Below are 18,494 nucleotides of genomic sequence, written 5' to 3'. Positions count from 1 at the left end.
CAGATTACCACAAATGTAATGGTTTAAACAATGCAAATTCACTGTCTTACATTTTTATAGGTTAGAAGTCTGACATGGAACTAGCTGGGCTAAAATCAAAGTATCAACAGGACTATGTTCCTTTCTAGAGGCTCTAGAAGAGAATCCATACCCTTGCCTTGCCAGCTTCTAGAGGCCACCCACATTTTTTGGCTTGTGGTTGGTTGGTCCCCTTCTTCTATCTTCAAAGCCAGCAACATTGCATCTCTTTGGCCATTCTTTAGTGTCACATCTCTCTCTGACCCTCCTCTTCTGCCTTCCTATCACACTTTTAAAGACCCTTGTCATTACAGTGAGGACCCCTGAATAATTGAAGAAATCTCCCAATCTCAAGGTCTTTAATTTGATCAGATCTCAAAATTCTCTTTCACCATGTAAGGTAACATTCACCTGTTCCAGGAAGTAGGACATGGACATCTTTAGGGAGTCATTATTCTGCCTGCCACACCTGTGTTGTGAAATGGTCCTCCAATTCAGTAATCATCAATAATTAGATGAAGTATAGACAAGAATCATGAGTGAAAGGGGAACTCAACTAGGCCTAGAGATGATTTTCAGAGCTGTTTGCAATCATGCTTTTCCTATTAGCCTTCATGGAGCTTATTCCCTGGTGCATCATACTCCACACTCATTGAGAAGTTCCTGTGGCTAGAGTGACTAACCACATGCTCTTGTTCTGTTGTAGAATCCAGTGAACATGAAGACAAGAGTGCAGGTGCCTCAGGGGAGACACCCTCCCAGCCTTATCCTGCACCAGTGTACAGTCAGCCTGAGGAGCTGAAGGAGCAGATGGATGATGCAAAACCAACTAAGCCTGAAGAGAATGAGGAGTCAGACCCATTGCCTGATAACTGGGAAATGGCCTATACAGAGAAGGGTGAAGTCTACTTCATTGAGTGAGTTTCACACGTTTCTTTGCATATTGCTACAAAGATCATAACAGTATGTAAGTGATGTAGCACATAGAGATATGGTCAAAATAAAATACTGAGTTTTATCATTTCTGATATTAGCTTCCTTCTTTGTGAGAGAATAATGGACAGTGCCTTAATGCAATTAGATTACGCTATAGATTATAGCTATAAATCAAAGAATGAATTAAACAGTTACACTGTAAAATTTGTTACAATCATGACTAAAAAGGCAAATCTCTATGTGATGTTACTGTTGAGTTAGAAAATAATCTACCTATCATGAAAAATGCTTACTCTATTCTTTCAAGACCTCGGTATTGTCCAAATGAGATAATACCATCTTTTAACTAAGATTGCTGGAAGCATCTACCATCGTGTTCAGTGATGCAGCCATTTAGAGCAAAATACTTGTCACAAAAGACAACATTTTAAGTATTTCATGCAGAGGTCAGATGTCAATAAGATTATTTAGGTTTGCATTGTGTAACTATACATCGCACTCATTTTTAATAATTTCATTCTATTTTTTGCTTACCATTTTTATGACTTGCCAAGGAAACTGAAATGCTAATCTTGAACTCCCTGGTGATACTCATTCTAATCTTTTCTTGCTTTTTGGACTTTTTTTCCAAAAAAAGAAATTTTAATATATTTTATTAACAATACTGTCTTTCCTTTCCTTTATCTTCTAGGAGTAGAACCACTTTTTTTTTTTTAAACAAAGCCCTAAATTGGAGATCTCAGCAGAAAATTAAATTGTTGATATACATAAGACAATCAAAATATTCACTAGGAAGAATAAAAACTAAAAATATTGTAAATGAACACTTATTCCCGCAACACTTATTCCCTCCAACAAGACTCAAACAGAAAAATTAATAAAACCTGAAGTTTTCAGTGCTGACAGTAGATAAAAATATGTAAACTCTGATTATTCAAGAAAAAATATTAAAACTGGATTTCCTTCCCCAACCTGGAGTGATTTGTGACTTAGATCTCCATAGGCAGAACTCAGTTGTGAAATTGAAATGTTACCACATGCCAATATTTAATTCTCATGTGAAGGTGGGAACTTTGATACATTTGGCCAAGGGAATGTATAATGAGGTAATTACTTGGTGCTCTGCTTGACTCCAACATGGGATGAGAAATGCAGTGTTTTGCAGAAAATGAATCTCTACCACTCACCTTTTGACAGACAGTGTAAATTTAAGAAAAGAGTAAGAATCTCTTGCATTATTTTTTATTCCTATAATCAATGACCCGAAGACATCTTTTATCAACTAATTAGAAAAGAAGAAGTCATATGGAATTTTTCAAATGCTCAGAAGTATTTAAATCTAAAAATATAACTTTATTATTGATAAGCACAGCACGGGGCCACTCACAGTATAAACCCTAGATGTGAGTTCACATGCTGATATTCAGGAAAATTGATAATCAGAAGGAGACTGATAATATACACATTTTTTATTACATAATGCAGGAGGAGTAAGGGTATGTGGAAATAATAAAAGAAAACCAGCATAACAAGTTGATTAAAGAACTGTTTCCTTACAAGGTTTCCAATAATGCAATTATAAAAATCTTTGTGATTACAAAATAATCTTTTCTCTTTTAAATAGTGTCAGATTTTGGGATTGTGAAGAAAAGGGACTTTGAAAGACAGAAGTTGTGTTCATGGTATATAGTAAATGATGAGGCTCTGTCTGGACTTGGAAGAATCTACCAAAATGATTCTCGTAATACTCTAGTGAATCACCCAGTGTCAGAATTCAAAGATTCATAAGATTTTGTACTTGTTCTCAAATTTATTGTTGAGATTTATTGTTCAAGTTGGGGAAGAGAGACATATAATTATAAACAGTCAGTAAACAACTAATTTCTGAGTTTTGTGGTACTATTCAGAAAAGAATATACTCAGCACAGACTTAAGTAATAAAAGGAGGCATCATAGGGAAGGTGGGGTCACATGGACTTGGCAGTGTGTAGACACAGCATTCCAGGTATAGGAACCCAGTCCCTGGGCTTATCAGGGATAGTGAGAAGACCCTATGACCCTACTAGAGAAGAGGTATTTGTTGGTGAATCCTGGGCAATGATTGCTCTGTTTCCATTTTGCTAGATCATTAGTGATTTTGAAAGACAGGCAGAGGGTTTTGTTTGTTTATCTTCTTCCTGTTCCTTCAGGGAAGAATGAATGAGCAGGGGAGCAGAGATAGGTTGAGGTGGAAAATTAAGACACAAAAGAGGAGACAGTATCATTTTGGTGAGAGAGCTGATGCTAGAGACACTCACCCAGAGTTTAGGAAAATGAAGCCTTGAGTTAAGGCTGAAGTGGGGGTATGAGGGGAAGGAGGCTCCTATAGAAGGCAGGTGCAAACGCCCTACTTAAGGAGGTTCCTCCACAGAATGGAGGCATCCTCCACCCCCACCCTTCACCCAGGATCAGTCTGAGCTGCGTCTTTCCTTTCTTGAAAAAGTCACATTTGAGTATCAAGACTCAGTGCAATGAGCTCAAATATCAGACTAGAGAGGGATCAGTGCCTCATTTCCACACTATGACTACGTGTACCATGGTTTCCTTTCTCTCGGCCTGAATTTCACTCTGCTTTACTTTTCCCTCCATTTTTTCACTGATTCTCTCCTGACTGCTTTCACTCTTTCCTCTGGAATGCCCCTTCCTTCCTAATTACAGTCAGATACAATCAGCACTTCAACCCACTGTCATTGACCTGTGAGTACTTTGCTGTTGATATCACAATGAATTCTTCTGTGAATATAGAAGGCCCTTGGAAACAGTCTGATAGAGCAGGAGCTTGACAGGAGAGGGATCATGGTGGGGCAATAAGGACTTTCTTGGGAACTAACCTATGATAGGCCCAAGAATTTCTAACCAGTCCTGAAGCAAAGTCAAGGTAAAGAAAGAAGACAAAAAGGCAAATAGAGAAAATTAAGAGAAAGATAAAACAGATGGAAGGGAAGATAGATGGGTGAGGTAAGGAGAGCTGGCATCAGTGAGAACTTCCCTCTGGCACAAATATTGTGAGTCACTTATAGTAATGGAAGTCTCCCCTGGTAGGCAACACCCCTCATTACACTTCACTGAATTCTGTCTCCTATGAAAAAAAGGTTGTGATAAAACAGAAAACAAGTGAGGGGCACCTGGGTGGCTCAGATGGTTAAGCGTCTGCCTTTGGCTCAGGTCATGATCTCAGGGTCCTGGGATCCAGTCCCGCGTCAGGCTCCTGGCTCAGTGGGGAGCCTGCTTCTCCCTCTCCCTCTGCCTCTCCCCCTGCTCATGCTCACTCTCTGTATCTCTGCTGCCTCGAATGAATAAATAAAAAAAATCTTTAAGAAATTAAAAAAAAAAACAGAAAACAAGTGCAACAAAGAAGAAGGACCCTGTGGTTCTGTGTATAAAATTTAAATATATGAATATAAATGCCTATTTATTTATGTTTATATATATACATTTTTTAATAGAAGAGGGGAATTCTACCTTGCTGAAATGTTAGTTCAAATATATCTTTGAAAAATATATATACTGTGGGTTTTGAATTAAGATAACAAGTGATTTCATTTTTTTTGTCTTCTGTGCAATAATATTTTAAAATATTTATTGGTTTATTCAGTATTGCAAAATACTTTATATGTCTCAGTACTTAACAAGTACTGCCTTTAGAAGATGAGGGTTTTTTGTTTGTTTGTTTGTTTTTGGTACTGAACACAGGGGTCAACTATATTTCCCACACTTTTCAGAACTGCTGCCTTTGATGAATGTGTAAAAGCAGATTCCTTTTATCATTCACAGTGATATTTAATGAGAAAAAGTAAATATCTGAGAAAGCATTTTTAAACAATGGAATTTTAAATTGTGCGTGAATGCTCCCTTCTAAACATCCTTTAAAGCATTAATAATGTCCTCTGTTTAGCAGTTTTCATAAGACTTTCAAGTGCACAATATTGTTTAAAACCAGTAGTTTCCTTAATTCATAACATTATCCTCATTAATAATGTCTTTTAAAATAAACAGCTTATTAACTGTAAATTCAAATTGGTGGTAATAGTTACGACAGATTGAGCGCCTACTTTGTTCAGGCTGTGTTCATGTTACCTGAACGATAATACCTAATAGATTAAGCATTTACACTGTTCTCATTTACTTCTCAGTTTAGGAAGCTGAGGCTTGTAGAGGTAAGGAACTTGCCCATAATCATATAACCAAGAATTCACAAAGCCAGGGTGCTTTGACTCCATTTACTCAACACATCTTTACAGGGCACATACCATGTGCTAGGCACCATTTTAAACCCTGGGAATACAGTTTTCAGCAAAACTGACAAGATTCATACTTTCATGGGACACAGCCTTTCTCCAGGGTCCTTGCTCTCAATCATTTTGCTATGGTGCCTACATTACACATATTATATCATAACCCCCTTGTGAGTATTTGATATACCCGATTTAATAGATGAGATGCTAAAGCACTCTTGGACAAATTAACATTCTTAAGGTCTCATAGTACCATCATCTTGCAAAGCCATTGCCATTATCCCCTACTACCTCCACAGCATCAACAAACATTGGCTGAAATAAAAGTAAACTTTCATATTACAAATAGTATTTGTTTATAAGTTTCTCGGCCAGAAAGTCACTATTCCAGAGGCTAAATGTTCCATAAAGCAGAGCTGCCATAGGGCTAATCTGTATTGACATGCTTTGGGAACCCCATTAAATTCCTTCTTTGTTTGGGAGTCAGTTTAGTTAGTGACATAAAAGAGACTGCCATTGCTTTGGCAAAAAACAAAATGACAATAAGAACCTATTTGTTTACTACCATCTTCCTGAATGGTAGTGAGTGCTATGTCATCTTAAATAATAGATTTTTAAAAGCAGGCTTTTGAAACTGAAAATCACATCTGTGAAAATGTCATGGCTGTACATGGTTTCCTAAATCATTGTCCGGGCTGATTTTGCTTTTAAATTCTCAGGAAGACACACATATAATTTGTTTCCTCTTGTGTTGCCATTTCTGTATTCCCTTAAGTTTTAAGTAAATCACTAATTACCATTTCAAAAAAATTTTAAGCTTTTATTTATTAAAGAATAGACAGAAAACTTGGGAGATTTATTGGAAAGAAAAGTAAAATCAATTGTTTGGTATGAAGCAACTCCAGATTTCTTATTTCCAAGCTCAGCATATCCCCTCCAGTCACAAAATGTGGTCTGTGTTTACTCTCTGTAATTTGTATTACAAAATATATTGAATTTTTTTCATAATCTTTTTTTCTTCTGCCTGCACAAGACTCCAGTGCCATCCCCAGACAGAAAGTAATATGTTTTAGACCGAAAACAGTATGCGACTCACACTCATGATATCCCAAACACTATTTATAATAAAACCTCTCTTAAAAATGTTTTCTAAACATATGAAAGATAATATGATGGCAAGCTCACATAATTCACAAGGTTAATAAAATTTGGGGGGAATACTGTTTAGGAAACGACCACTATAGAGGTCATTGACAATAACTTTTTATGTAGATTACCAATGTATAAATTGAAAAAATAGTAAAACTGTGAAAGAATGGAGTCTTGAATGAAAAAGTTCCCACTGTTCATCATCAATTAGATCTATCCAGTCATTGCCTTTAATCTTCTTTTTGGAAAGATGATATAAAAGGGAGAGAAAGTCTTCTGGAAAATGATGTAACCATCCTGAGGATTTTATTGACTATAATATAAAATGTATGTAATATAAAATATATATAATATAAAATGTCAACTTATATACTTTTAAGAACTAACATTTAGGGGCACCTGACTGGCTCAGTCGGTAGAGCATGAGATTCTTGATCATGAATTCGAGCCCCACGTTGGGTGCAGAGATTACTTAAAGAAAAAGAAAAGAGAGAGAGAACTAACATTTATTTTTTAAATTATGTAAAATGTAGTCAATAATCTCTGATTATTGTCTCTGAACCCCTATGACAACTACTATTGAAACTTTAACATCCAAACACATATTGAATTGCCCAATAGACTCTAAAATATTTACCTGGACCTTGTTTACCTTGTTCAAAAGATTATGCTTCTTGCCGTCAAACATCATTGACTTTAATTTCTGATTATTCTTCTGATGTAGTATTTCCCAGATGAAAATACATTTTACTATCAGTTAAAGACTAAGATTAAGAATTGGCTTTGTAGGAGGACTTTTTAAATTCAATGTGTTTGTTATTGTTTTAAGTCTGTTACTATTTTTAGAGAAAATGCAGCAAGGGAATATGTTTGATAATAAAATTTCAGTTGATGAAACATCACCTAGTGTTTGTGCAATACTGAAAACATTATTTTGATCTAGGCGGCAATATAAAAGTAGAGGAGGAGAGAGGAAAAGGAAACAGAAAGAATAGATGGATGAAAGGAGGACAGGTCCTAAAATTAGGCTTGAATTGGATCACCTTAAATGGTTTATACCCTGACTGGGAAAACATAGAGTGATGGAAAGGTGGAATGGAGGATACAGTGTGGCATGATCTATATGAAAATCCTCCACCTGTGAGGCACCTGGGTGACTCAGTCAGTTGGCTCTTAGATTCAGCTCAGGTCATGATCTCGGGGTCCTGGAATCAAGCCCTGCGTCAGGTTCCCCACTCAGCTGGGAGTCGGCTCGAAGAATTCTGTCCTTCTCCCTCTGCCCCTCCTCCCAGCTTGCACTCTCTCTCTAAAACAAATAAATTAATTAAAAGAAAAAAGAAAATGCCCCCCCCCGTTTGATAGCAGTTTTATTAACCTAATTCTTCAGTATAGCTTCTAAGACCTAATATTCATATGTAGATTCTGTAAATCAGGAATTTTAAGACTTTATTTAGGAAAAATATTCAGGTTGATTTCTGGGGTATTGAGAACAATTTGATAGTTACCTACTTGTGTTACAGATGAGCTTACGGTCCTCCTACTATGCTGCCATCTTAGGTCCCCCCTGGAAAAATATTCAGATCTGAATGGAGAACATTTTGATTCAAAAGTGATCTGAATGGAGAATTCAAGTTTATAAGGACAAAAGTGTTTCCAGTGATACTATCTGTGCCTCCTCAATCACAATGTTCTCTCTTTCATCTCCATGCTGCAATTTGATATAATACCTACTAAGTACAAGGCATTCAACACAAAGGAATTTAAAGTTGTGAATTACTATCTTCAAACAGGAGATAAATGTCTCTATTTCCAAACTATTGGCAAAGGCTCTGAGGAAAAGATCTTTGATGATTCTCCGAGGGAGGGAAATAAAGCAACTCAGTATAAAAAGCAAAGTATTAGGTTTAGTATGCCCCCGGTTTCAGAGCATAAGAAACTTGGAGTTGGGAAACAGATATATCTGGGCTGCATGTCAGCTCTTTCCCCTTCACACACTGGCTGTGTAACCTTGGGCAAGTTACTCTCCTTCTCTGAAACTGTTTCTCTGTCTGTAAGGTGGAATTAAAAATCTGTAGCCACAGAGGCTCATTAGCATTAAATGAGGTGATGCGTTTGAAAGTTCTAGTTCAATCCCTGACAAAGTAGACAATCAGGAAATGTTAAGAGATAATGAAAATAACTTTGCAATGGTGTACCATAAGGCCAGCAGCTTTTCCTGTCGAAGTGAAGCATTTTCTGTGTGAAAAGAATGTTTCCCCAGGAAGATAAGATGTTATGACTTAACCCGCAGCTTTTGTCAGTTTGGCAAAGGTTAAACTTACAAAAAAAAAAAAAAAACCCACAGAAATTTCTAATTCATTATAAGTCAGCCTATCACGTCTTCAAGGCCATTCTGTTATGAATTTAAGCTAGTATTGCAGAGTTAAATGAAATTTCACTTCTGGCTTGTTCTGCTCCTCCAGATAGATTCATTATATAGTTTAACATCAGGGAAGAGTTTGGATAAACCATTTTTTAAGGTTTTTATCCAGATTTTTAAATCTGACATTGATTGAACTTGAATAGCTACTGACTTTACTCCACTTGATCTCTCACTTTTCATGATCATCACATTAACTTTATCCATAAAAATACATACAGGAGTAGACTATTATGATTCAGCATTCCTAGAAAATAATTGTTCCATTCCCCAGCCAGGGGGGAAAATTTTCTTTGCAAATGCAGCATATATGTGTGTATATGTCTCTGTTTAAGAAACTAGTATCATGGGGTGCCTGGGTGGCTCAGTCGTTAAGCATCTGCCTTCGGCTCGGGTCATGATCCCGGGGTCCTGGGATCGAGCCCCGCATCAGGCTCCCTGCTCGGCAGAAGCCTGCTTCTCCCTCTCCCACTCCCCCTGCTTGTGTTCCCTCTCTCGCTGTGTCTCTCTCTGTCAAATAAATAAAACCTTTAAAAAAAAAAAAGAAAAGAAACTAGTATCAGAATATAAGATCATGTAGCATTAGCCTCTTACCTTCCTGTCATTGGTGCACCACACAATTTGGTTAGATACAGAAAACTGATGTCTTGTTTAAATCTACTTTAGCAGTCGAAGTGAAAGGAAATCACATCCTCAAACTTGAGGAAAAGTGCTCTGTAGATTGTGAAAAATCCCTCAATGATCCCATTTTGTACACAGTCTCCTGTCCAATGTTTAATCCCATCTTCAAAGGTAATTGTCGAGGTTAAAAATAAAGGATTTGAGGAAAGTGGAAAAGCCACTTGGTCTGTTGTCTCCCAAATGCATTAAAAATATCGCCTCCATAAGGTATCCTGAAGAAGCATCCAAATTATAGGGCTGGGGAGAGCCACTATTGAAAAATACTGCACTGTATCTTCATGTGGTGTTTAAGATTAACTACTACCCACATTTTTTTCAGAATCATTTCAGAGGATCAGCTAAAAATGCTATTAACTATAAGAGACTCCATCTGCCAAAGTGTATTGAAGTGACATACCATTAATGCTAGTTCAACCTAAAAAAAAAAAAAAAAAAAATCCTGTAATGAAATGCTTTGTATAAACGCAGGAAAGCTAGGAAACTCACAGTTCTCTACAAAATTAGCCAGTATTTGAGACCAGTGATGGCGTGATACAGAAATGGTAATTTGATTCCCTGTAATGGCTTAGTAATGGCCCCTTACTACTTATCCATAGATGTGTTTGCTTTTGTGAAAATGTCTCACAGACCTAGAAATAAATGACCTTTCTCCAAAATGAAGGAAGGATTTTGAAGAAGCAAGTGTGCTTAAAAAGAAGGGAAGTGTATTTTCCTTGCCCACTTCCCAGCATTTCTCCCTAACAAATAAAAACATAGAGATGAACACACCTTATACACAAATGCACTCACGGGCACACGCACTCACAAGCACACACACACACACACACACACTTAGTACTGAAGGCGTGTCTATAAAAAACATTTTTAAAAGTGAATTTGTCTTTTTCAAAATGAGAGCAGCAAACACTGAACCCAGTCCACTAACATATTTGGGGTAGTCCTAATCTCCTTCCATGGGTGTCTTTAGTTCAGATATTGACATGAGTACAAATGAGGACCCGAATGAGATGAAAGTGTCTGCAATACTTTACTGGCTTCTGAAACTCGCTAATAAAGCACCATCAGGATTTGCAGAGGTCAAACTGGGAGAAAATAAAAGCTAGCGTACTCTCCTGATGATTTATAATTTGACCAAATTCACTGCCTTTATCTGATCAAATTATGAGAGCCCCACTTAGAGGCATCAATCATTGTGGAGTTCCTGTGTGAAGAACGTGATGGAGAGTATTTTCTCTTAACCACACATGAAAGTCAGAAATAAGAGGGAATCTTCTTTAGGAGCAGAGACTTTATGACCCGAGGATCTTAATGTCTCTGTTTTCAAATCAGAGATGGCTCTACACATAGACAGGATCATCGTCCAGAAAATACTAGGTGCTTTAACACCTTGGACTTGCTTCCCCACTGCCCAGCTTATCTCCATCTTTCCTCCTGCCTGCCTTGAAATTTTCTTCTTTCGGTAGGCACCTGGTCTCTATAAGTTTGCTATTAAATATGCTGCCTGGGAGAATTTTCTGACCTTTGCTTTAAGTGGAGATTTGTTCATCAGGTTATCTAGCTGATACTTGTGTCTCTGATACAATAAGTTATATTTCATAGTTAAATTTCAAAGAAGAAAGAGAAGATATATGTGAAATTGTTATCATTTGACTTTCATCATTATCACTGGACTTTCTTACAGTTGTGTTCAGATATCCCTATTATCTGGCTTTACTTTATATTTCTATACTATTTTCTACTGTTCCCTTTCATGTTCCATTGATTGGCCTTTTGACTCTTCCCTGTATGAGCCTCACACTTTTCCACACCTGTGACTTTGTTCATGCTTTTTCTGAAGCCCTCACAAATGTCACATCCTTGATAATTTGTCCATTGGTAGATGAGATCACTTGAGACAGCTGTACACAGCAAAGACTTTAGTTCCAAAGAGCTTTTGAGTGGTTCTCGAATTATAATGTGCATAAAAATCACCTGGAGTGTTTGCCAGTGATGGAGATTTTGTGGCTCAACCTCAAAGATTCTGATTTAGTAGTTCTATGAAATCCCAGAATGTGCACTGTTAATCACCAGGTGACTCCAACTCCAATGCAGGTGATTCTGGGGCCTCTTTAAGAAACACTGTTCTAAAAGCATCTCTCCTCTGTTTTTAAAATTTCTGGCAAAAAGCTTACCAGAAAACATTTTTTTTTCAAAGCACAAATGTCATCAAAATTGTTATTAAGTCCCAGAAATTCCATTCTAGAAACATTCGAATACAGGCATTTTTACCCTCTGCCTTCCTAGCCGGATTGAAAGTATTTAGTTGGAACACAGCTAAATATGGGTTAATGACATTGCTATTAATCACTTTTTGAGAAAATGTAGGCATCCCGAGAACATGCTGTAATTTTCATCACTTTTATACTGCTGCTGCCAGCTCTGGAGTTAAAGAGTAACAAAACAACTATTTATGAAAAGGGCAGGTTTAAGATGAAAATAATTATTTTGCAAAAGTGAGGAAACAGTATCAGAGCCTGCGAACTGTGCTCTTCCAACTGGAGAATCCTGTGTTTGTAATAAATTCCTTTTGCTCTGGATGAGTTCTGCATTTTCAATGAGGTTAACTTGGCAACATTCTAGTTGATTTTAATAAAAATAGCTGCTTTGAGGACAGGGAGCTGAGGTTGCCAAATTTACAGCTGCCTTGCACAATTACTCTTACACCACCTTCAGGGTTACTTAGAACCAGTAAGCAAATTAAGTGTATCGATTGCAATTTTGTTGGACTAATAACCCCCCCTCCTTTTTTTTTTAAGGAATAAACTTGATTCCTTTCAGTATGTGTCTGTTCAGAGTGATCTCTTTTCTTTTCAGCCATAACACAAAGACAACATCATGGCTGGATCCACGACTTGCGAAAAAGGCTAAACCTCCAGAAGAGTGCAAAGAGAATGGTAGGTCATTAAGTTTCTGTGATGTTTCTGCATTGCGCTTTGAGCATGTTTGTGTTTCTTAAAGGAGGGTCTCACCTCAAGAAGCAGTCATGTGGTTGAGACAGTTTGAAAGATGTAATATTTAATGCTCAGCTAAGAGAGAGAATTAACACAGCTTTTCAGCAGTGCCATGTGGTTTTCCTTTCTCTCTCTGAGGAGACGGTCCCGGATATCACATCTCTGTCATCTCTGTTGGTTCTCTGTGACTCCTGGCCTGACTTTCCAACACCTTCTAAGGACTTTTTGTTTGCAATGTGTCTCTCTGAGGACTCTGATCCTTTCACTGGAATCGAACATGATGTATGGAGAAACACTGTTGTGGAACTATAGATAATAGTGATTTTTGTGTTTAAAGGCATGGCATTCTACTAGTTATTAAGGAATCCGTGGTATAAAGGTCTGTCCATAGGGCTACTTTCCTTTAATCAACTATTTGAATTAAATAACCAATTGCATGAATATCCTGGGTTATCCATAGTATTTTGTAGTTTCCAATGTAATGATATTAACTTGCTTAGAAATAGACTGTTTTCACGTATGGGAAGAATGTTTTTGAGCAGTTTTGAGGGTTAGATGAGTGTAAACCTTGCTTTGAAATTAGTAAATTATATGGATGAAGTCTGTTAAGAGATGACACTTGTAATTTTTAAAGATATTGAGTTTAATGTGAAAAGCGCAGTTAAAATTTAGCTAAAATGATAAGTAGCATACTCTCCTTGTGATTTATTATTTGACCACAATCCAGCCTTTATCTCCTCAAGCTTCTAGAGTCCTGTTCACAGGCATCTATCATTGAGAAGCTCTTAAAGGTGGAGAAAGTGATGAGGAGAGTTTCAACTTTTAAAAAAGCTTTTGAAACATCAACTTTTTAAAAAGTCTCTAATTCTGAAAGTCCTTTGATTTTAGCAATAGCTCTGGCTTTCCCAGATAATATTTTGATAACATTGTTTGTTTCCATAAGATAACTGTTCACAAGCTAGTTATACACTGGGTTAAATTAAAAATTATAGTGTACCATTTATATGTACATTAAATATCCAGTTTTTAATCACTATCTATATTAAATTTTATAGTCATAGCTGTATCTGTCTGCCTTCTGTATAATAGCATGATCGCATGTGTTTGAATCCCATAAAATTATTATGTGACCTGAACTTTAGAGCACCATTAGGTTATATATTTCATTGACACCAATAAGACGTGTGCTGCAGATTGTAATCTGTTAAAAATTAAAGTGGCCTGATCCGCTGTGTATGGAAGTTACAATTTACTTTTGCCACAGATGTAAAACCTTAGTATATCCTAATTAAAATGAAGTTAGCGATTTACAGTGCTATGACATATTGAACTTCTCAGCCGTCTTATTCTTTTCATTAGAAAAAGCTATTAAAATCAAATTTTAAAATTCTGGCAGAGATGTAGGCATAAGACATTGCATAATCTTAATATTCCAGTGTTACCAGTGTTTCCCACATCTGCACTTGTCTGTCTTCTCAGGATAGTAGGTGCCTAAACTATGATGCCAGTGTCTGCGAAGCACATGTCACTGAAAAAAACAAGCCCTAGAACACAGTCTTGTAGTTCAGAATGACTTCTAACCAGTCAATTACTATTTGTCTTCATTTTCTACAAAATAAATCGCTCTTAGATTTTATTCCATATATTACTGGAATGTTTTACAATGGAAAATAACATCTAGTTAGGTAGAATACTATTATTCCAGACATATATTTTGAGTTTCCTTGCCAAGAAAATTGCTTTCAGGTAATACTGTTACTTCTGTTTTATTTTTCTTTAAAACATAGGTTAAAATTGCATGTGTAATCGTTGGATGTTAATGGATTGCTGTTGAGCTCGCCAATTAAGTCAGGCTTCTTTATACATTCTGCTCAGGCCAAATGAAGTAGAGTAATATTCTGAATGCTGGAATGTGTGTAAAATGTGTATAAAAAACTATAGAGGCTCAAGATGATAAGATCTTTCTCCAGCAAACATTTATCCTCTTCATGCCAGGGAGATAGAGTGGAGGCTAATTCTTTAATCCAATCTGGAGTTGAGCCAATAGGTGGTTGGGTTGAGTTTTGGTAAGACCCTGTTTATCTCTGGTTTATTTCTGTTATAGGATGTTTGCCGAGGGTTTTCAACTAACACCCCATTTGTAGGTCAGCAAGCATCTTCTATAATAGGTCAGATCACGTATATTTTAGGTTTTTTGGGTCATCCAGTCTCTTTGTAACTCCTTACTATGCAAAAGCAGGCAGAATCAATATGTAACTAAAGAGCATGGATGTATTTTGATAAAGCTTTGTTTAAGAACAGAGAATTTGAGTTTCGTATACTTTCGGAAATCGAGTATCAAAATACTACTCTTTTGATTTTTTTTTTTTTTTTGCAACCATTTAGAAGTATATAAATTGTTCTTCATTTCTGGACCATACAGAAATAGAGGCAGGCTGGATTTGGTCCACAGGACAAACCCAGGCCCAGTGTGTTCATGTGGGGCCTTCCTCTTGGCAGGTCTTGAATGCCAATATTTTAAAAATATTTTTTCTTCTTAGTATTGCAAGACTGACAAAAATCTGTGGTGCATTTCAGGGGTTTTCGCTTAGCTTTTGCCTCTAGACCTTGCAGCTTCTGAATCTGACAAATGTCATCATGGGATAATGGGTTGTGTGTTTAAGATCTCTCAAGTCTATATTTTGTCACTCCAGTCCCTCAAGACTCCTCTACTTTCTGCTGGCTCTAGCAGTGGCCTTCTACCTGGGCCAAGTCTGGGTTTTTCCCACAGGCCACAATCAATAAAATCAGCTGCAAATTCTTCCCTCACCTCTCCAGGGTTTTCTCCTCTTTGGAATCCTAGACCTGTGGTTTCAGGGGTGCTCTGATCCCTTTAAGCTGCTCATTTTTTACATTTTGTATAGATTTTCTGTGTGTTCTCATGGCTTATAAGCTTCTCATTCCATCCGACCTGGAAGCAAAAGTTTTATGCAGTACTTTTAAAAAACATTTTAGACCTTATTGGGTTGCATACCATGAATTCTTGATTATTATCATAATTAATATTTTAATCTCTCAAAATGGAATTCCATGATGTGTATGCGTGCATACTATTATGAATGTACATAGTTACATGTGGATGCAGATGCAGATGTGGATACATGTTGTAAATGTGGGCGCTCATACTTCTGTTAACATTGGCAGGAAAAGTTAATTCCTTGGTCAACTATAAAAAGAAGAAGCTGAGTAAAAGAGAGATGGAAGGGAGGGATCAACTGATTTAAATTATTCTTGGGTTACAGAAAAAACTAGCAGATGTTTTCTTATTGTTATCAAGGGGGACATGGGAACACAGACGGCTCCATACAAATACATATTAAACAACCATCTATTGACACCAAAGCAACCATTCTGATTTCTTACCTGAAGGATAATACTGCTACTAAACATAAAAGCATACTTCCTTCTCTCACAATACACTTGAAAATACTGAAGTTACTACATTCTGCGCATTTGTCATCGCTCTGCATTTTAGAGTTTAGCACCAGTCTACATCACAGAAAAAAGTCTCCTCCTACTACTGGATTCTAATATTAGTATTTGGGGGAGTGCCATTTAGCAAGCCAAGATAGTCTTTTACAAAAGGCCACAGAAATCGCAGTTAACTATTACACAGTGTGGATGCAAGATCCGTGAACTGTGTATAAAATATCATCATATTTGTCTTTGGCCCTCAGAATCAATACCACGGTGTTTCTCTTTAGACATTTCTAATCACAAACATCCCAGCGGTGACACATCCCCCAAGAATCACTGAGCTAGGGTTAACATCAAAAGTGATTCTCAGGGGGCGCCTCGGTGGTTAGGTCATTAAGTGTCTGCCTTCTACTCCAGTTGTGATCCCAGAGTCCTGGGATCGAGCCCCGCATTGGGCTCCCTGCTCAGCGGGAAGCCTGCTTCTCCCTCTCCCACTCCCCCTGCTTGTGTTCCCTCTCTCGCTGTGTCTCTCTGTCAAATAAATAAATAAATAAAATCTTAAAAAAAAAAAAGTGATTCTCAGGTCATGATCTCATGAGTCATTAGATCGAGCCCCACATGGGGCTCTGTGCTCAGGAAGGGAGGAGTCTGCTTGAGATTTTCTCCCTCTGCCCACGCGCTCACACTCTCTTTCTCACATAAATAAGTCTTTTTAAGAAATGCTTCAAGCCTTGTAGGACCGTTCTTTTCTTAAAGTTGAAATGTAATTAAATTATCACATTCAGGAGAGGAAATTGTGTGAAATTTGGAGTCGTGGAAAGCTCTAATCCAAACACAAATCTGTGGGTTCTTGGGCTGGGTGCTTAATTTCTGAGAGCCTAGGTTTTCTTACCTGTAAAATGGGAAGCATATCTGTTTCATGCAGATTTAGTTTCAAATATAAGAGGGACAGTGCTTGAGGTGCCACAGGCTCTCAATAATTGCTCCTTTCTTTTCCTTCCTCTGTGTTCTGAGCCAACAAATAGCCTCATAGAAGACAAAGGGAGGAATTCAGAATAGTTGGCCTACCTTAAGGGACTTGAATTATTCTAGAGTGTCCTGGGAGATGGAAATGAACAAACCCATGTAAGCTAAAATTATCCGCCTACCTAATTCCAACCTAATATTGATAGATTGGAGGTTGTCCCCCTCCATTCTGTTACAGTGACTCTAAAGTCTCACGAAGTTGTAATCACAGCTGTGCGAACTAGGTGGATTCATTTCTATATTCTATGTCTTTGAGTTATAAGGGAGTTTTCTCATGTTACTGTAAAAAAAAAAAATCGCATAATCTTAACCTGTTTACCTACATGAGAACTGCATTTCCATTGACATTTAGTTAAAGTTTTGAACTATTACTTTATCTTTAAAAAAAAAATGGTGTCCAAAATGCACATAAATGAAGACAGCATAAGCTATGTTTTGTAATATTTATTAAGTGGATTTTTTTTTTTTCAAGAGGAGGAGGTTTGCCTTTTTAAAATAATAGAAAACATTAATGGGGCGCCTGGGTGGCTCAGTCGTTAAGCGTCTGCCTTCGGCTCAGGTCATGATCCCAGGGTCGTGGGATCGAGCCTCGCATCGGGCTCCCTGCTCTGCGGGAAGCCTGCTTCTCCCTCTTCTACTCCCCCTGCTTGTGTTCCCTCTCTCGCTGTGTCTCTCTCTGTCAAATAAATCAATAAAAATCTTTAAAAAAAAAAAAAAAACATTAATTAGTTTTAGGTCATTTCTTTTTTTTTTTAATTCTTTTTCAAGTTTTTATTTAAGTTCCAGTTAGTTAATATACAGTGTAATATTAGTATCAACTGTACAATATAGTGATTCATCACTTACATACAACACCCAGTGCTCATCACAAGTGCCCTCCTTAATCCCCATCACCCATTTAACCCATTCCCCGCCTCCCCCCCACACCTCCCCTCCAGCAACCCTCACTTTGTTCTCTATACTTACGAGTCTGTTCTCTGGTTTGTCACTCTCTATTTTTTTTAATCCCCCTGTTCATTTGTTTTGTTTCTTAAATTCCACATATTAGTAAAATCATACAGTATTTGTCTTTCTCTGTCTGACTTATTTCACTTAGCATTATACTCTCTAGCTCCATCCATGTTGTTGCAAATGGCAAGATTTCATTCTTTTTTATGGCTGATATATTCCGTTTTATGTAAATGTACATTCACCAGTCAATGGACATTTGGGCTCTTTCTATAATTTGGCTATTGTTGATAATGCTGCTATAAACATCGGGGCGTGTCCCTTTCAATCAGTATTTTTGTATTCGTTGGGTAAATACCTAGTAGTGCAATTGCTGGATCATAGTGTAGCTCTACTTTTAACTTTCTGAGGAACCTCCATGCTGTTTTCCAGAGTGTCTACACCCCAGTTTGCATTCCCACCAATAAATATAACCAAATTAATTTTACCTTTGAATATTTGTTTTCCTAATCTAATAAACCTGCTAAGATTGTTTGTAAAGCACCTTGAAATTTTTCCACTAGGAAGAATTCAGTAAAACAGACTCTAGGGGCACCT

At 37.2% G+C, this 18,494-nt stretch overlaps 1 protein-coding gene across 1 annotated transcript in view; it reads left to right on the top strand.

Annotated features, from left to right (window-relative positions):
- The window catches only part of MAGI2 (membrane associated guanylate kinase, WW and PDZ domain containing 2), a 1,284,239-nt gene that overhangs the window by 876,965 nt on the left and 388,780 nt on the right, over positions 1 to 18,494 (top strand). Inside the window, exons 5-6 of the mRNA XM_035020443.1 lie at positions 725 to 935; positions 12,331 to 12,410. Coding sequence (XP_034876334.1) covers positions 725 to 935; positions 12,331 to 12,410 — 291 coding nt within the window. The remainder of the gene's footprint in view (positions 1 to 724; positions 936 to 12,330; positions 12,411 to 18,494) is intronic.

This window comes from Mirounga leonina, unplaced genomic scaffold (assembly GCF_011800145.1).
Source record: "Mirounga leonina isolate KUSES-001 unplaced genomic scaffold, KU_Mleo_1.0 Mir_174, whole genome shotgun sequence".
In the NCBI taxonomy this organism is placed as follows: domain Eukaryota; kingdom Metazoa; phylum Chordata; class Mammalia; order Carnivora; family Phocidae; genus Mirounga; species Mirounga leonina.
This window is presented reverse-complemented; position numbering and strand designations above follow the sequence as displayed.